Below are 20,155 nucleotides of genomic sequence, written 5' to 3' on the forward strand. Positions count from 1 at the left end.
AAAAAAAAAAAAAAAAAAGCAAAACAAACAAACAAACAAACAAAAACAATTGGGCCAAGGATTTAGCTCAGTGGTGACACTGCCTGCCTCGCAAGTGCAAAGTCCCAAATTCTATTCCTCAGTACCAAAAAAAAAAAAAAAAGTCCGTAAGATTAGGAATGGGGGGATATAAGCAGGGTGTGGTGGTGCATGCCTGTAATCGCAGCACTTGGGAGGCTGAGGCAGGGGGATCGCTGTGAGTTCGAGACCAACCTGGGCTATATAGTGAGTTCCAGGTCAGTCTCAACTACATTTTGAGACCCTGTCTCAAAAAAAAAAAAAAAAAAAAAAAAACAACAACAAAACCAAAAAAACAGGAATGGGGATATAGCTCAGTGGTAGAGTACTTGCCTGGATTAAATTCCCAGCACTACACACACACACAGACACACACACACACACAAAATCCTTAAGACTAAAAGGCAGGACTACAGAGTACCTCAATTTTGCCTTTATTCTTTGAGAGGTTCTTAAAAAAAAGAGTCTACCATTTAGAAAAAAGAAGCAATAATAATAACAATACATTTTTTAAAAAGAAAAGAAAAAAATATTTTCTTTTTTTCTCTCTCTTTTGGTTTTTTGAGAGGACAGATCTTTAAATAAATACATAAACAAATAATAGGTCAAATGTTCTTACTTAATAACGGAAGTTGATCTCCTGGCCTCTGTCTGAGCTGATGTGCTCTGGAGGCCAGGGTGTGAGCAGCCCCTGTGCCCTGAGAATTTACCTGAACTCCCTCTCTATGGCATGCGCAGATGGCAGGAGAGTCCCTGGCGGTTTCTTCCTCAAAACCAGCTGATGATTGGCCAGCCTGATGTAGTAAGTGGGATTTGACTGGCCGTGATCAAACTGAAGGAGTTCCATCGGGCCTGCAAGTTTGAAAAAACAACAGTTAAAGTGGAGCTGGTGCCCACCCCATCTGGACAAATATCCCTTCTTTCTAGTGAGTTCTGCATTCGGGACACCAAACATCCTCACATGGGATGCAATGCATCAAATCACCTCCTCCCTGGGCACCAGGGCACTGAGTCTCAGGCACATTCCACAGGCTCAGGTCCAGAATCACACGTGTCCTCAGTGGGGCAAAGGCCATGTGCTTTACAGCACAATCATTTCCTCACTTTGTAAGGTGCTGGCTTGTATGATTTTTGCCAACTGCTGCCCGGGAAGGAAAGCACTTTAGTTCTATTTAGCAACACACATCCAGGCAGCCTGAGGAATGCTGATCCTGAGGAAGAGAGTGCCCTTGTGTGTCCCTCACCCCTATGTAGCCAAACCACACTCCAGGCTGATGTGACAGGTGGAGGGAGCTATGCAGGGGCCTTTCACATCCACCAAAGCTGTTTCAGGCGGTGCAACCTCCTCCCACTAACTTGAGTTCTTTGCCAACTTCTGGCTATGTAGAACCAAACTGTAGATGGTGACCGATTCACTTGGTCAAGAGGGCGGGCAATAATAGGAGTCACACAGCCAGGCATGGTGGTGCACACTTGTAATCTCAGCACTCCCAAGGCTGAGGCAGAAGAACTGCTGCAAGTTTGAGGGCAGCCTAGGCTACATAATAAGTTCAAGGCCCCCAAAAAAGAAAAAGGGTACATGGGTGGAGGGAACCTGTTTTTCTGAGAATGAAATGTGCTTCTTTTTTATTGTTTCTTTTTTTGAGGCAAGATCTTGCTATGCAGTTCAGGCTGGCTTTGAACTCACTATGCAGCCCAGGCTGGCCTCAAATACACAGTGATTCTTCTGCCTCTGCCTCCTGAGTGCTGGGATCACAGGCGTGCACCAACATGCCTGGCTGGAATTGCATTTTTTTTTCCTGAGGGGAAAATAATGAATAATGACAAAGGGACCCTTGAAGAGGTAGCATCAACTTGTTGCTTTTTAAAATCATGCAATTTAGCTGAGTGTGGCTGTGCATGCTTATAATCCCAGCACTCAGGAGGCTGAGGCAGGAGGATTGCCAGGAGTTTGAGACCAGCCTGGGCTACAAAGTGAGTTAAAGGCCAGCCTGAACAACGTAGTAAGAACCTGTCTCAAAACCATCCCCGCAAAGCTTTTGGTACTTTCGAATGAATCCAGGGCCTTCGTACTGAACTGCATTCCCAGCCCTTGCCTGTAATCCCAGCATTAAGGAGGTTGAGGCAGGAGGATTGCTGCAAGTTTGAGACTAGTCTGGGCTACATAGTAAGTTCAAAATCAGCCTGAAGGACACATCGAGACCCTGTCTCAAAAAACAAACATACAAACAAACAAACAAACCAGTGTGATGCTGGGATGAGGGGTGTGTTATTACTAAATTAGTCCACTGATTAGTTTGGGTTTGGCATTGTCCTGGGTGTGGTAATATATGAAGGCCCACCCTCCATGTCAGTACTATCCACCCTAACGCGTGTCACCTAGATAGAAAGTAAGGGACACAAAGAGGGCTGCAGTCCTTGCTTGCAGCTTTTTCACTGCTTTGCTGTCTTCTATCCACCATGAACTGTTTCTCCTTTGAGATGCCCCTCTGCTATGCCACCCTGCTTGGAGCCAGCCAACTATAAACTGGAACTAAATTAGCTTTTCCTCCTTTAACTTTGGATATCAGGTATTTTGTCTCAGCAACGAGAAAAGTAACTAAGACAAGACCCAAACTTGTGATCTGCCCCAAGTTCCCCTCCTCCTTGGTGGCCTTTCGCAGAGAATGTTGCTGCGCCATACCAAATTTTCAGTGGATGACAGGGGTAAACGTACTTCTGTGGATCCATAAAAAAGGAGTCCAGTGCTTTTTCCCAAGCAAAACCAAAATCAGTACTTGGATCTAACAGGCCCAATGGCTCCCCTTCTCACAGCAGCGCCTCTTTGTCTTCAGCACATCCCTGCAGGGTTTGGGAGTGAGAACTAGAAAGGAAGGGTAGCTTGGAGAGAACCACCCAAATACAAAGCCTAGCCAGGCATGGTATTACACACCTATAATCCTTGCATTCTGGGAGCCAAGCCAGGAGGATAGAAAGTTCAGGCCCAGCCTGGGCAACTTGGCAACTTAGTGAGACACTGTGTCAAAAAAAAAAAATTGGTAGTATAGCTCAAAAACAATAACAACGACAACAAAAATCTCCCATACCTGTGGTTTGGGTCCCCAGCAAGTCTTTGAGGTACTTCTCCAGGGCATCTTTTGGGATTTCCATGGACCTCCTCACAGAACAGGTGTTGGGAATATGCCAGTGCAATGAAAAACCCAGAAGAGACTCTAATTCCTTCACTGCGATCTCCGGGTCATCCACCTGGTTTTGGAGAGAATACCCACCCTGTACCTGTCTCTATGAGGCTAATTCTCAGGAGGGAGTTAGCCAGGAGTCAGCTTTCTGAGGAAGGCCCATGGAGTCAGACATGCAACTCTAAGGCAGAAGCAGAATGAGTTTTTGCCTCCAGCTAATTCCTAGCTGCACTGAGCTTTCTTTCTGCTCAGAAGAGTGCCTGTTAATGGGCAGAAGACTGTGCTGCATGGTCTTCTATGTCCTTACTGCTACCTGCATAATAATGAAAACCCAAGGTAGAAAGTGGCCCATGATCCTATTACTTGGCTTCCATGCTCACGGCCATGACCTGGGTGACCCATGTGGCTGGTGGCTGTTGAATCCACATCTAGAGAAGCATCACTTGAAAAGTCTAGATGTCACTCTGAAAGGCTTGCACTAATTCCTGGTGCACAGTAGATGGGTTGGTTTTGTTTTTGTTTTTGTTTTGGTACTGGGGATTGAACTTGGGACTTCGCACTTATGAGGCAGGTGAAGGGACCACTGAGCTAAATCTCCAGCCCAGTAGATGGTTTTTTAAAAAGTGATGAGCCAAAAATAATAGGAATATATAATGGGGAAAAAAAGTGATGAGCCAGGCATGGTAGCACATGTCTGTAGTTCCAGCTACTTGGGAGGCTGAAGCAGGAAGACTGCAAGTTTGAGGCCAGCCTGGGCAACTCAGGGAGATCCATTCTCAGGATTTAAAGGGAGGGGGCTGTAACTCAGTGATAGAGCATTTCCCTAGGCCCTGGATTTAATCCGGGGATGGGGGAGGATAGAATAAGAACAATTACCTTAATGGTGCGAATACCAAGGCTGGCAGCTGCTTTTAGATTTGGTCCCAGATCATCGAGAAAGATAGACTCACAGGGCTGCAGGCCAAGGCGCTCTAAGCAGAGCTGGTATATCCGAGGGTCTGGCTTACAGACCCCTTCCAGGCAGGACTCCACCACCTGAGGGGGGCAGAAAAGAGAGGCACGTCCCATGCAAGGTGGCATGCTTTTTGAGAGAAAAAGTTGGAGATTTGAGACTTATTACAAGAAACTTAAGTGTTATAATATAAATGATGTTGTCTTGTTAAACAGAATGATTGGGAAATTCTGGATTATGACCTGGGGGGCAAACTCAGGAAACCAAAGTTCTGGTTCAGATCCTGTGGCCTTGTATAAACAACGAGCCTTGGTTTCACCCTAGGAAAATGGGACTAATGACAGCCTACCTAGTGGTTACTGTGAAGCTTAAATGAAACTTGAGTGAGCTCAAAAAGACAAAGCACTTGCCGATACCACCCCTTATAGTTACCCAGAACAGAAGAAAGGCTGTATATTTCCACCAAAAGCATGTCGCAGGGAGAGGGTATCACCTTAACTGCACAGCAGAATCACCAGTGGAGCTTTCCAAATATACACAGGCCCAGATCCCACCCAGACCCACTCAACGACAACCTCAGGGAAAGGGACCTGATGTCTTTATAAACCCCAGGTCACTCCAATGGGTAGGCAGAGCTGAAAATCTTTATCCCCACCTTACCACTTCAGTGAAAGGGATTAAGGGCTGAGAACATGCCACTTTCTACAGTCCAACCAAAGCACGTCTTCCAAGGATGGAGAGAGAGAGAAAAAGGTTCTGCTAATAAAATGTTCGATACTGAAATTATCAGGGGAATTTCCTCTCATGGGCTCCAGAGGCTGCCATATCTCTCACTGTGTGTGGTGAGCTGTTTCAATCTGAGCAGAGAATAGGCCTGAAGCGAAGGGTCCCCTCAAACCATCAAAACTCTGGAAGATCCTCAAAGCCTACTGCCACTCTGGGATTTGGCGTCTCCACAGGGAATTACTACTGCTGTCGGTAATAAGGCATAAACATTTAAAAAGTACCCAAATATAGCCAAGCTTGTCAAAATTTTACCATAAATATTAAACGCTAGAGTGTAGACACAGAGCCAATCACATGGAATTTCATAGAGGGGGTAAATCATGCCTTGGATAGCACCCGACTTGACATCACAAAAAGAGAGGGTGACAGGTTCAGAGGACCATGAAGACACACAGGCTGAGATGGAGGTGCTTGTGTTAAGTATGACCTGAGGTCTGAACTCAAAACACAAAGGGGCCTCTACGGCTGAGGATCAAACCCCATAAATGGCCTTGCTTAAGGCACATTGATTTTTTTTTTTTGGTACCAGGGCTCAAACTCAGGACCTTGTGCTTATGAGGCAGGCAGCAGAACTACTGAGCTAAATCCCCAGCCCAAGACACAATGAGATTTTAAAAGCTCTGTTTCAGCCTATTATATCTAAGTATAACCCAGTCAAGTGGCTGTATAAAAATACATTCACTCAAATGCTGCTAAAAGACAAGTGCAAAGATCCCATGCCCATCATCATAGATCTCCTTAAGCTTACCACATCAAACTGGCTCCGGTCCAGGGGAAAAAAGCTTTTTCCACTGGAAACATAAAAATTATTGGTCAAGACTGCAGTCTGAAAGCCTTTCGCCCGAATTTGAGAGATGGCTTCAGTCATCACTGGGAACTGCTGTGTCACTTGCTCACTGGTCAGCAGAGAGAAAAATGAGTCCACAGGCACTGAGGTCTTTGACTGTATGGGGAAGGAAGAGGAGAACCAGCAGTCATTAAGAGTGAGAATGAGACAGGTATGGCAGCACACACCTGTAGTCCAAGCCAATGGGGAGGCGAGGCAGGAGGACTGCAAGTGCGCGCCCAGCCTGGGCAAATTGGCAAGATCCTGTCTCAAAAAAAGCGAGAAAAGCTCATGAGCTACAAGGAAAAAATACTAAATCTTGGCTTGCTACTGCTACCAGGTGTTCAGAGCCAAAGCTACTGGCTTGCTGCCTGAAGGAATTGTCTCCCTCACCTTGTGTCCTGAACTCGCCATGTGAGATTTTTCTTCTTCATTTTTAGTGAGGTATTGTCACCTCGTCCAAACAGGCACCAAATCCCTCAGCTCAAACAATTCTCCTGCACAGCCTCCTGAGTAGCTGGGACTACAGGTATGCAGCACCACACCTCCACTACAAGTGAGTTGTTGTATTTTTTTTTTAATGGAAGAAGACTATTTATTTAAAGATGGGGGAAAGGGAAAAGGGAGGGAGAAGAAGAAGGAGTGATCGCAGAAAGCTACTCTAGGAGAATTTGAAAGTGAATTTCTTCTACAAGTGAGTTTTTAACTGATTCAGAATTAGTTACCACGACCAGGGAAATGATCTGTTCACATCAGTACTGCAGTTAAATGAGTTCTTTATGCTACTCTTAGCTAACAATTTTATAAAAATCAGATCATCAGAGGTTTTAAAGTTTAAAAGTATATTAAGTAGATGTAATTTACTTTTAACAATCCAGAAGGCATTTAATGATTTTGTATTATCCTCAACATCAACATTATGAACCTCAATTTGCAATCAATTTCATCCTTTTAAAATTTAATCTGTGTGGATTTTGAAACCCTTAGCATGTTTAGAAATTTCCAAAGGTCAAGTCAGCTATATTTTTAACAGCTTTGCTGAAGCATAACTAACATATCATCCCTGCCGTGCGTGGTGGTGCATGCCTGTAATCCCAGCACTCAGCAGGCTGAGGCAGGAAGATCTCTGTGAGTTCAAGATCAGCCTGGGCTACACAGTGAGTTCCAGGTCAGTCTCAACTACACAGTGAGACCCTGTCTCAAAAAAACCAAAACAAAACAAACAAACAAAAAAGCAAAACATACCATCCAATTCACCTTAAGTGTATAAATCAATGGTTTTTAATATGCACATGAAGTGGTTCAATACCACCCAATCGATTTCAGAACACTTTTGTTACTCTAAAGAGAAACTCATAACCTCAGCACTCACTCCTCATTTTTCCCCAACAACCCTAGTCCTAGAAAACCACCCATCTACTTTCTCTATGTACAGATTTTAGTATTGTGAACATTTCCTGTAAGTGGAATCATATAATACATTGTCTTTTGTGTGTGTGTGTGGTATTGGAAATCGAACCCAGGGCCTTTGCACTGAGCCACACCCCTGGCCACTCTTTTATTTTTTTATTTTGAAATAAGGTCTCGCTAAGTGGCTAAGTTGCCTAGGCTGGCTCAAACTTACAGTCCTACTGCCTCAGTCTCCCGGTGCACTGGGATTAACAGGTAGGTACACCACATACTAACTAGCATATGCCTATAGTCCTAGCTCTTGGGAGGCTGAGGCAAAAGAATTACTGAGTTTGAGGTCAGTATGAGCTATATAATGAGTGAGTTCAAGGCAGCTGGGAATACACAGTAAGACCCTGTCTCTAAAAACCCAAGCTGGGTGCGATGGCGCATACCTGTAATCCCAGCACTTAGGAGGCTGAGGCAGGAGGATTGCTGTGAGTTCGAGACCAGCCTGGGCTACACAGTGAGTTCCAGCGCAGTCTGAACTACATAGTGAGACCCTATCTCAAAAAAAAAAAAAAAAAAAAAAAAAACAAACCAATAAAAACCCCGAGGGCCGGGGATTTAGTTCAGCGGTTCGGTGGCCTGCCTCACAAGTGCAAGGACCCGAGTTTGATTCCCGGTACCAAAAAAAAAAACAAAAAAAAACCCAGGCCTGGTAGCATATGCCTATAAACCCAGCACTTTGGAGGCTGAGGCAGGAGAAATGCTTTTGACAAGCTTGTTTGCCTTAACATATTTTCAAGGTTTGCCATTTGTATAGAAAGTATATTAAAATTGTATAGGAAAGTATATTAATTGTATAGAAAGTATATATAAAATAAAATTTACCATCTTAACTATTTTGAAGAGTACAGTTCAGTGGCATTGAGTACAGTCACACTGTTCTACAACTATCACCACCATCCATCCACAGAACATTTACTATTGTATTTTAAATTATATTTTAGAAGAGCTATTTAAAGGTTATATAAATTAATATAAATAAAAAATTTAGAAATGCACAGCAGAGAAAATGGTCAGTACTATTATTGCTTCCATCAGCTTTTAGATCAAAGCCATTATGCAGATGGCTCTTATTTCAACAGCTGCTGGTGAGGTTTATAGGAAAGAATATTTTTACTTATTCATATATAAAGTTAATATTGAGTACCTAGGGATAATAGCCTAAAGCATAATAAACAGCTTAAAAACCTATTAGGTTTTCACATTATTTTCAATTTGACCAATTTATGGATGAAATGGTGCAAATGCTATTCAAGGCAAAAAGAAAAATATAGAAAAGAAAAATATAAAAAGATGTTTATCACTTACTATTTCAGAGCAAATTCTTCCAAATTCTTGTAAGAAATCCCCTGTTGTTACCTCTCCTCTCATAAATCTCATCCAGGGTCCAGTTTCACCGTCTTTGATCAAGGCCTTCAATATAGTTCCAGAAGGGACACAATTCTGTACCTCCCATGCTGCAAGAAGTAAAATATGTGAAAGTAAAACACACTCACAAATGGTTGGGGCTTGAGAACGGCAAGGGGAATAATGGTACCAGTTGCTAGGGCATCACTGTGGTGCCCAGGAGGGTGCTACGGGGAATTTAGAGAAATGCAGAAAATGCAAAATCTCAACCTTAGACCTAAAGGGAGATGCTAATTTGCATAACAGCACAGTACTGTTGAGCATCAGGTCCTCACCACCACTAGCCTGAGATGACCCCTGGCACAGCATGCTGAACCTTCATCCTTGTCTGTCCCTGGACAGGCCACATCCATTAGGTTGCTACTCAATCCCAGCATGGTACAAACTAAGGAACCCCATGAAAGATACATTAGATTCTGCAAATATCCAACACCAAACTCTTCATTTTATAAGCTACATGATCACCAGGTATGGTGGCGCATGCACTTGGGACACTGAGGCAGGTGGATCACTATGAGTTTGAGGCCAGCCTCTTCTACATGAGTTCAAGGCCAGCCTGAACTGCATAGTGAGACCTTGTCTCAAAACACCCCCGCAAAAAAAATCAATCAATCAATGAGCTACATGATCCTTTATGGCAGTGTTGCTGGGACACTAAAATACTCAAATGGGAGATGCTGTCTTTGTGGAAATTTTCTATTCAGAAAGAGCTAACGCAGGAGATATATCAGCATGGTGTAATGCTAGGAACACCTGGACAAATGTCACCCTTCTACGAGGTTGTTTCTATATAATACAGCTGTGGGGGCAAATCTATATGTGAATATTATATATAAATTCATAATTATATCTCTAAGATGATACATTTTATTTATACCTTTTGTTTTGAAGATATTTTTATTGCTTTTTCTTTTTTTTTTGGTACCGGGGATTGAACTCGGGTCCTTGCACTTGCAAGGCAGGCCACCGAACCTCTGAGCTAAATCCCCGGCCCCTTTATTGATTTTTCTAATAAAGTAGTACTTATGCATTGAAAATATTTTAGATAATATAAAAAGGTACAAAAAAGAAAGTAAAATGACAAGCAGTTTCATTCTTCAAAAATAACCAACATTATGGATGTGATTACTGTGTATGTCCTTTGAGACCAGCAAGACTTTTAAAACTCAATCTAAAAATAATACTTCTTTAATTTTAGAGCTAAAGTGTATAGCCCTTTCAATAGTGCCAGAGTTGGTGAGCCTGGGGGGGAACTGGCAGCTGTGTATGCTGTTGTTGGTGGGATATAAACAAGTATAACCACTATGGAGAGGAATCTGGCAACGCTGTCAAAATTTTAATGCATATATATTAGTTGTAGCGATTTCACTTCCAGGAATTTCTGTGAGATGCATTTACAAAACTAAGCAAAGATTATACACAGGGCTTTTTTTTTAGTTCCAGGGATTGAACTCGGGTCTTTGTGCTTGCGAGGCAGGTGGTGGCACAACTGAGCTAAATCTGCGGCTCTATAGGGCTTTTTGTGCAAAATTTCTTGTTAAAAAAAGAACCTGAAGGGCCAGGGATTTAGCTCAGTGGTTCCACCGCCTGCCTCACAAGTGCAAGGTCCTCAGTTCGATCCCTGGTACCAATAAACAAATAAACAAACAAATAAATAAAACTTGAAAATTCAATGTATATATCAATAAACAGCTTATTAAGTCAATTATGGTAAACCCATATAGGGGGACACTGTACAGATATTAAAATGTATAAAGTAGGCTAAGGGTAAACAAATATGGCTTAGGGGTCAAATCTGCCTCCTTTTTGTTTTGGGTGTGTGTGAGCGTGTTTTGTGTGTCAGCGATTGAACCTAGGAAGTGTTCTACCACTGAGCTACATGCCTTGCCTTCCTTTTTTTTTGAGACAGGGTCTCACTGTGTATCCTTAGACTCACTATGTATCCTAGGCTGGCCTCGAACTCATGGTGATCCTCCTCCTCAGCTTCCCAAGTGCTGGGATCATAGGTGTGTGCCACTACACCAAGCCTACCTGTGTTTATATATAAAGTTTTATTGGAATATCTATTCCTTTAATACTTCACATCTATTCCTTTACTACTATCAGCGTTTGTCACTATAATGATAGAGGTGAATGGTTGTGACTAGACTGTATGACTCAAGAAGTACCAAGCCTATAAAGCCCTTTGTAGGCAAGGTTGGTTAGGCAGGGCATGGTGCCAAATGCCTATAATTCCAGTACTCAGGACACAGAGGGAGGAGGACCATCACAAGTTTGAAGACAGCCTACATCAGTGATGACGAACCTATGGCATGTGTGCTGCAGTGGGCTGTTTATTATCATTGAAAGCTCTGAAAGGTTCACCGTCATTGTCATCAAAGTCTAGGCTATCGCAGTCACCTAGACTATGTAGTGAGTTCAAGGGCCTGAGTTCTATCAATACCAGTGAAAGAAAAACAAAACAACACAATAGCTGGGCTTGGTGGCGCATGCCTGTAATCCCAGCACTCGGGAGCCTGAGGCAGGAGGATGCTGTGAGTTCGAGACCAGCCTGGGCTACATAGTGAGTTCCAGGTCAGTCTCAACTGCATAGTGAGACCCTGTCTCAAAAAACCAAAATAAAACAAAACAAAACAACAAAAAAAGGATTCAGATGTCAGGACGAAGGCTGACATTGAGGGTTAAGAGCCTGGAGGAGCTGACAGTTTGGTACAGGCCCCACATACACTCAGGAAGAACCGGAGAGGGAGGACTGAGAGACTCCAACACAGTGCTGGGGGCCGAGCTGAGGTTGGAGCACAGAACCCAGCTCATGCAGCCACACTCTGCCAGCTAGGTGACTTTCTCAGCAGTGCCAGAAAGCGTGGTCACGGGCACAGAGACCTGTGCAGGCTTAGAAGGAGGAACTGGCCCACCATCCCCCACTGAAGGACACGAGGAGGACAGCTGTTTGGCCCTTTCTCCATCCCACTGGGCAGGATGAGAATGTGATAGCAGGAGGGGCTCTGTGGTGTGAAACAGGAAATGAAGAGAACTCCTGGCAAGGCAGCAGACAGGAAGAGCTGGAGTTGGGCTAGGGGTGTAGCTCAGTGGTAGGGAGGTTGTACAGTGTGCAAGAGGCGTGGGTTCCATCCTAGCATGTGGGGAGCAGACAGAAATAGACAGCTCCAGTCCCTGATGCCACAGAGCTGCATCCTTGCCCCACACAGCACACCTGGGCTTTCATGTACAAGAGAAGCAAACTTCTATCTTGTTTTGGTCCTTGCTTTATTAGGATTTCTGATATTTGAAGCCAAAACTACTAATCTGACTAATTTAAATTGAGTTGAGTCTAAACAGAAGCAAAACCAAGGAGTGGCTGATAAAGAGAGGACCAAAGAGACGTGAGGTTTGACACTGTGGGTATCAAGTGTGTGTGTACAAGTTTGAGAAGCGGGATAGAGAGAAAGGATTCAGAGCATCATCCAAGATTTCAGAAGTAGCACCATTCTCAGGGAAAGGTGCTTAAACTCTAACAGTAAATAAACATGGCAGCTCATCATTTACTGGGAATACAGGATGAACATCCAGGGTGCTTAGCAAGCACTTTCCATGCACTACTTCATGTAACTCTCCCCAAATTCCAGCAAGGCAAGCACTATTATTGGCCCTAATTTAATGATGAGAAAACTAAGACCCAGAGAATAATTTGCTCAGAACACTTGGCCACTAAGTAGTGCTTGGAATTTGAATCCAGGACCCGTGTACTTCCCTATGGGAACTGCTGCTGCCCAAATGTTCTCCTGTCTCCCCTACCACCTCCATTCTCCCATGCCCACCCTGGACCCCCAAAATGAAACAAGAAAGAGCTCACCAGCAGCCACTCTCCCCGGAGAAGGGATGAGAACACCACCCATGTCGAAAATCACCGCTCGGTAGGCACTGCCTCCAGAATGTGTCCGACGATGGGCGCCCCTCCACCAGCACTGGATGCATCTCAGGGAGGCTGCCCTCCATGCCTGCTGGAGGTCCGAGGACCGGAAAAGCCTCCTTATGCACATGGTGAGGCCGAGGCTGCACGGGAAGAAGGCGCAGGGCCCAGCTCAGTCACACTGCTTCCCTCCAGGACCTCAGGGAGACCAACTGGACATCTCCAGATGATCTCCCATGCACAGATGACCTTAGCATCCCCTCCCTCCCTGACTGCTCCACCACAGGGCTCTATCTACTCAGCTGCACAAGACAGAAGAGGGGGATTTGGCCCTGACCTTCTGCATCCTGACCTGGTCACCTCAGCTCCAGTTGCTCTGCGCTGCCCATTTTCCCTCCTGAAAACACCACCTATTACTTTTTTTTTGGTACTGGGAATCAAACTGAGGACTGTGCTCGCGAGGCTGGAGAGGCACCACTGAACTACATCCCCAGCTCACCTACTACTTTCTTTTCTCACTGTTGTCATCTCTGTCTTTGCTTCTTCTCAAACCTCCCTCCAATTCTTTCTTGAGTTGTCAGCCAGGGTAATCACTCAAAACTGCACATCTGGCCAGTTGTGGTAGCACACACCTATGATCCTGGCACTCAGGAGGCTGAGGCAGGAGGATCACTGCAAGTTTGAGGCCAGCCTGGGCTACAGAGTGACTTCAAGGCCAGCCCGCATTGCAGAAGGCCCTGCCTCAAAAAGCAAAATGAAAGGGCCAGGGATTTAGCTCAGGGGTTCCACCGCCTGCCTTGCAAGGTCCCGAGTTTGATTCCTGGTACCAAAAACAAAAAACAAACCAAAATGAAAAAACTGCACATCTGATTACATATTAACCCCATTTAAAACCTTCCAGGGCTTCCTACTGCTCTCAAGATGATCCTTCATCTGTATTAGTTTTTGGTTTTACTTTATTTTTAGGTACTGGGAATCAAACTTGGGACCTTGTGCTTGCAAGGCAGGTGGCCGAACCATTAAGCTAAATCCCTGGCCCTCAGGTCCTTCATCTGGTTTAAAAGTTCCAATAAGATCTTTCTTAGCAACTCAACTCACCCTATTTTATCACCTCAACCTGGATAATGTGGACACACAAATCTATGTGCGGTTTCCTCATATACACAATATTCTCTTGTCTTTGGATATGCTGTTCTCTTGACCTGAAATGTTTTTGCACCAGGTGCCTGGCTAATTCCAAATGGTCGGGTTGTACTGTCACTCTTGGTTACTAGAAAAGACAAATAAGGAATCTGTCCTGTGTACTCTCAGGATATCCTGGAATTACCTCCTTCTAGTATTTGGATGCCAGCATCACACCATCAAAACATATTCTCTTGGTGGGGATTTAGCTCAGTGGTTCTGTCGCCTGCCTCATAAGCACAAGGTGCAGAGTTCAATCCCATGTATAATAACCCCCCCATCCCCACCCCACACAGAACATTGACTTGAACTAATAACTTCCCACTGCCCCCCCCTTTTTTGGCATGGTCTCACTTTGTAGCCTAAACTGGCCTCTCGCTCCTGGCAATCCTTCTGCCTCAGCCTCCCATGTACTAGGATTATAGCACTACTCCCAGCCCCACTGCCTCTTTTCTAAACTTACTTTCAAAAGGATGTAGGAAGATTGAGGTAAAAATGCTTGCTCTGCATGCATAAGGCCCTGGATTCAATCCCCAGTACTACAATGAAGAATAAAAAGTTCAACATAAAAAAACATATACATAGACACACATCTATACACTATATTCCTAAAGAATATGTACAGAGATTAAACTGAATATGACAATGTCTTTTTTTTGGGGGGGTTGAGACAGGGTCTCACTATGTAGTTGAGACTGACCTATAACTCACTATGTAGCCCAGGCTGGTCCTGAACTCACAGTAATCCTCCTGCCTCAGCCTCCCGAGTGCTGGGATTACAGGCATGTGCCACCACGCCCGGCTATGACAATATGTCAGTAGTCAACTGAGATGAAAGATATATGGGAGATCACTGGCCTTTCTTTGAATTCTATAGATTTTTAAAAGCTGAGGGAAAAGATGAATTAGGAAAATTCTATTTTCTTCACGGAAATCATTGAGCTTTTCATGTGGTCTTGCAGTTAAGCTTTCCAGTGCGATGTGGTGACATGCCCTAGTAGTCCCAGCTACTTGGGAGGTTGAGGTGGGAGGTTCACTGGAACAAAGGAATTTGCAAACAGCCTGGTCAACAAAGGGAGACCTTGTTTTAAAAAAATGTGTGGGGATGCAGCTCCGTGATATATCATGTGCCTCATACGCAAGGTCCTAGGTTGAAATCCCCAACACCAAAACCAAAATTTTCTAAAAATCAGGTTAGAGCACAAAGGTTGGTAAGACTATTCACAGTTTCACGGAATCACTTCAGTGCTGCCACAAGCATTCCAAACTGCATAAGGAGCCAGGTGTGGGGGCCCACGCCTAGAATCCCAGCACTTGGGAGGCTGAGACAGGAGGATGGTTTTGAGTTTGAGGCCAACCTGAACTACATAGTGAGTTCAAGGCCAGCCTGGACTACACAGTGAAACTGTCTCAAAACAAACAAACAAACGCAATAAGCATCTAAAGAAAGGAATCTTGGGTTGGAGTATAGCTCAGTGATAGTTGCTTAGCATCTGTAATATCCAGGGCATAATATCCTTTAAAAAAGGTTAAGAATTTTGAGCAGTAAATCTTAAAAATCTTATGATGTGCTTCTCAGATAATGGGTTATTTGCTGTATTTGTGAGTAAATTTTGAAATAAAAAAGTCTGAAGTTGATTTACACTTCTATGCCAATACCAAAGTTTATGCTATGAAGAGAAATATATTTATCGTGTTATAAAAACATCAACACATCTTGTGTGAGGCTTAAGAGAGATACTCTTGGAGGCCTGAAAGACCATCTTTAATCCTATTGAGGTCACCATCTTCCATTCTCCCAGCTAATGGATATGTGGGCAATGCTCCCACCAGCAGCGTGCTTATTCCTTCCCCTACAGATGACAGCTCTGTTCAAGCCACTTGCCAACATTCTCTTCAGACCAGGAAAACGATGTAACCTCTCACCCCTCAGGCCTTGTTACTTGCTAAGCTCATGAACTAGAACACTTTTCCCTGTTTTATCTGCCTGGTGAATTTCCATTCACTTTCACATCGCAGCCTTTTGCCTAGTATGCACAAGCCTTTTTATCTCTTCTACAGAATCAGTCTAGCTTTTTCTTTTCCTTTTCTAAGCAGATGACAGCAATCATTTTTTTATGTCTCCATATCTTCAATAGAGTACTTACCTAATTACCCTGTAACTGTTTTCAAGTCTAACTGCCTGTGAAGGAGTTGACAGCCACAAAGAGCTGTAACGTCCAACAATTCCAACTCTCTGGAACTAGCATTGCTAAACCACAAAATCTATTTGTCTTCTCCTTGCCATTCAGAATGAGATTAACATAATGTAAATTTGTTCCCTAAATTATGCTTCTAGATTCATACACAGTATGTGTTATTATATGCTAAGGAGATGATTTAGTGAAGAGATGGATAGTTTTGGGTCTCGAGTAGGATTGCCTGGATTCAAATTTTAACTATCTCTAAATTTGAGATCCTGGGCACTCTACTCTAAGCCTCAGGTTCCTCCTCTGTTAAATGTGCACATAAAGGTGTTGTTATCACTGCACAGAAAAGTATGGAAAGCACCCAAGTTAGCATCTGGCACAACATTAAATGTTATCTACCACTTGGGCTGGGTGCAAGCCTCAGTGGCATGCGCAAGACTCCAGCATCACTAAAAAAAGTTATCTAGGCCGGGGATTTAGCTCAGTGGTTCTGCTGCCTGCCTTGCAAGCACAAGGACCTGAGTTTGATCCTCGGTACCAAAAAAAAAAAAAAAAAGCTATCTAGTACTGTAATGTAGCTCAAAAGGTTCACATTAAGCGTCATATGTTATGTGTATATACTATGTGTGTATGGCTCATGCACTTTCACATAAACCAAAGTTCCTTATCAGGTGGTGACTAGGGCCCTGGTAACATCTGGACACAATTCTGAAGGTCACTAGTGAGTGCTACTGGTGTCTAGTGGGTCAAGCCACAGATGCTTCTAAAGACCCTAATATGCACAGGACACACATTCACAAATCCTCAAAGAATTATTAGGACCTAAAATGTCAACAACACAAAGGTAGAAAAACGTTGATATAGGGCCAGGGATTTAGCTCAGCGGTTCGGTGGCCTGCCTTGCAAGCGCAAGGACCCGAGCTCAATCCCCGGTACCAAAAGGAAAAACGCTGATATAAACAAGAGTATGAATGTATTCCACAGGGCACAGTCAGAAGCTGTGTATATAGATATTTCATGTGGTCACGTTATACATATATAGTCCATATAGCCCATACCTGCCTAGGATGTACTGACCCATCTTATATGTCATAGCATATACACAGAATAGCATCGTGTAATTCTGTGCCACATATGCATTGGTTGTGGCTTCCATCATATGACAAAGGCAGTGTAACATGCTGGGAAGAATGTTACCATTATCTCTGTACACATTTCATTTCATCCTTACAACTACGATATGATATTATACCATCTTTATACAACGACTAATTCAAGATTACACAACTGATTAGTCAGGCATGGTGGTGCATGCCTGTAATCCCAGCATTCTGGGAAGCGGAGGCAGGACGATAGAAAGTTTGAGCCCAGCCGGGCAATTTACTGACTTAGAAAGATTCTATTTAAAAACAAACAAAAAGACAAACAAATCGATTAACGGGATGAAGGTCAACTGCATAAAAGCAGAAAGTGTGTTTACTCTCTTCACCCACGTACCCCAACCACCCTGAGACCTAAGTAAACATTTTTGAAGTGAGACGCGAAGTAGGATCCCAAACTATGTGTAGCTCTATGCTTTTAACCAGCTCACCGCCCTACCTTACCAGCGTCAGAAACCCTGCAATCGAGTCTCCATGAGCCGTCAGGGAAACAACTTCACTTCTCAGAGACTCAGAGTACCTAGGTATTTGTAAAGAGGGCCTGACACAAAGCAACCCCTCCTACGGCTGGAGCGAGAGGTCGAAAATAACAATAGGCAAAAGCCCTCGGCACAGAGCAGACTCCTCGTACAATCTCGTCGAGCCGGGCACCCTGAGCCCTCTGCCGAGGTGGAGCGAGAACGAAGCTTCTCCCGCAGGAAGAATCTAACTCAGCCGGGGGCAGAAGGACCACCCCGTCTCCTAAGGAGAGTCTCACACATTGCTGCAACTTACTCTTCGGCCCGCTCCCGGAAGGTCTCAGGTCTCTCTGAGCCGCTCCGCCAATCAGCGCGCGTGCTGCTGTGCGCATGCGTGACCCCGGGGGTCAGCGACAGGGGCCTGGAGACGGAAGTGGAGGTGGTTGTGGATCTGGGGACTGTGCGAACCGCTGCTGCTGAGGCGGCGGCGGTGGCGACGAGGCGGTGGCGGCGCTGCCCGCCCCGGGCTGCTCGGCCTCTCAGCTCGGCTCCCAACCTCCCCTGAGCCCGCCGGGGCCTACGCCGGCCAGCGCCTGCCCTATGAGTGTGTCACTGATTGTCATCCGATTGGAGCTCGCGGAACACTCGCCCGTCCCGGTTGGCTTCGGCTTCAGCGCGGTCGGTGAGTCCCGCGGCCGCGTCGCTTTCCCTATAGCCTGGTCTGGGCCCGGGGCTTCGCCTTCACGAAGGACACGCCAGGGACAGGCCCCGGCGAGGGCTTTTACTTGAGCCAGAAGGGGAGAGTGGATTGGTATCTCTCTCGTTCCATCCGTCCTTGATTAAAAAGCCTTCTCAGGTGTCGTCTCTGCGAGGTCCACTGCGACCCTTTCTCCTGTCCTCTCCCACGGGATTGTTTCTACCTGGCTCATCTCCCTCCGCCGCACCGGAGAGTCGAGTTGTGTGTTTGTTTCGCTTGCTTTCTTTCCTTTGGGCTTCGTGAAAGCAGGGACCCACCGACGCCGCTGGTCCGTGGCTTAAGTCTTTCTTCTTTGATAGGGCATTTATTGAGGTGTTCTATGACAAAAGTCGTTAAGTAATAAAATTTAGACTCCTTCCGTGTCCCAGCATTGCGCTAAACGCCTACCTGGTATGTATTATCTTCTTTAAGGATTTCTAAAGCTACCCTATATGGTAGATGAATGGATGGCATGCTCCTATTCCAAATTGGAGAACTGAGGCCCAATGATGAAAAGAACTGCCTGAGGTTATCGGTACGTGTTGCAATTGGAAATCTGCAAATCTAACTCAAGAGAGCTGGACTCTTTCTTCGGCCCCAGCCGCACACTGCCTTAGTGGGAATGCAGCTATGACTCTGTTCCTTGGGGCTCGAAAAGTTACCTACAAATAGCATTCATTCAAAAGCGATTTTTAATTGAATGTTCAGTGTCTGCTGGAGATTTAGTTGTGGGCAGAATGAAGTATGGTATGTTTTTGAAGGGTGCCAAAGGTTCAATAAGGGAGACAGATGAATTAAATAAGGATGGACTACAAGTTCAAGCCCAGCCTGGGCAATTAAGTGACTTTGCAAGACCCTGTCTCAGATTTTAAAAGGGCTGGAATGTAGCTCAACCCTAGGTTCAGTCTTCAGTACCGCGCACGTGTACACACACACACACACACACCTGCACAGGATTACAAATGTGATAAGTGACAAACAAAAGGAGAAACAGGAAAATTACTACAAGAAAATCTGGTATGGGAAGAGGGGCTGGGACAGGTAAAGATGATGTCACTGGAAACTTCCTGAGTATGTGAACTTTGGAGTTGCAAATTAAAGATTAAGAGGTTTGTTGTTGTTGTTGTTTTGTTTAAACAGGAGGGGTCTCAGTACATTTTCTAGCTGGGCTTCAATGTATATGACTTAGCTGAGCTTGGTGGCACATGCCAATAATCCCAGCACTGAGGAGGCCAAGGCAGGAAAACGACTAGTTTGAGGCCAGCTTGGACTATACAGGAAGTCTGAGGGCTTTCTGCACTACAGAGCAAGATCATGCCTTAAGATACAAGCAAACAAAAAATTAATTGAACATCAACTTAATTATCCTTAGCCACGTATATCTACAGGGGTTAGTCATGGAGTTATTTATTTTAACATATTTAGAGATCCTTCACTGTGTGCTGCATGAGACAAGCGTGTGTGGTCCCTTCCCTGTCAGAGCTTATTGCATTAAGGATATTTCAGTCAAGACTCCAAATTCCTTTTCCCTTTTATGTTTTTCACTGGGTTAAGAAAAATTGTAGGTTTTTGTGGCTTGATCCATAGCATGAGGATAATATAGGATCCTCAAGAAGACAATTTCTAAAGGTTTTTACAATATGGCCTATTAATGGACTTGCCACCTTCATTTTGGGCTTAACAGAGTCTCCATTTGTCAGGTATGACTAATATTTTAGTTCCTCTGGGCATAATCATCTTTGAAATTTCTCCAAGGCCCCTACTTTTATAGATTTACTTTTTATTTTTCTTTCTTTCTTTCTTTTTTTTTTTTTTTTTTTTTTTTGAGGGGTTTTTTTCCACAGAAATTTTGCCT

At 44.4% G+C, this 20,155-nt stretch overlaps 2 protein-coding genes across 5 annotated transcripts in view; one reads left to right on the forward strand and one right to left on the reverse strand.

Moving 5' to 3' along the window:
* The window catches only part of Acad10 (acyl-CoA dehydrogenase family member 10), a 47,829-nt gene extending 29,878 nt beyond the window's left edge, over positions 1 to 17,951 (reverse strand). The window contains exons 1-8 of one of the 2 annotated variants that reach the window (XM_010604477.3): positions 17,881 to 17,951; positions 14,221 to 14,296; positions 12,519 to 12,718; positions 8,567 to 8,715; positions 5,723 to 5,917; positions 4,113 to 4,271; positions 3,144 to 3,303; positions 768 to 909 (exon numbers count right to left, since the gene is read on the reverse strand). In XM_010604477.3, the coding sequence (XP_010602779.1) occupies positions 768 to 909; positions 3,144 to 3,303; positions 4,113 to 4,271; positions 5,723 to 5,917; positions 8,567 to 8,715; positions 12,519 to 12,705 (992 nt within the window). In that variant the 5' untranslated portion in view covers positions 12,706 to 12,718; positions 14,221 to 14,296; positions 17,881 to 17,951. The other variant, XM_010604478.1, reaches the window with a different exon arrangement.
* A 43-nt stretch (positions 17,952 to 17,994) lies between these two features.
* The window catches only part of Brap (BRCA1 associated protein), a 43,322-nt gene continuing 41,161 nt past the window's right edge, over positions 17,995 to 20,155 (forward strand). For 2 of the 3 annotated variants that reach the window (XM_010604481.3, XM_010604482.3), the window contains exon 1: positions 17,995 to 18,246. In XM_010604481.3, the coding sequence (XP_010602783.1) occupies positions 18,165 to 18,246 (82 nt within the window). In that variant the 5' untranslated portion in view covers positions 17,995 to 18,164. The remainder of the gene's footprint in view (positions 18,247 to 20,155) is intronic. The other variant, XM_010604479.3, reaches the window with a different exon arrangement.

Source organism: Fukomys damarensis, unplaced genomic scaffold (genome assembly GCF_012274545.1).
Source record: "Fukomys damarensis isolate Sample0158 unplaced genomic scaffold, DMR_v1.0_HiC HiC_scaffold_12, whole genome shotgun sequence".
NCBI lineage: Eukaryota > Metazoa > Chordata > Mammalia > Rodentia > Bathyergidae > Fukomys > Fukomys damarensis.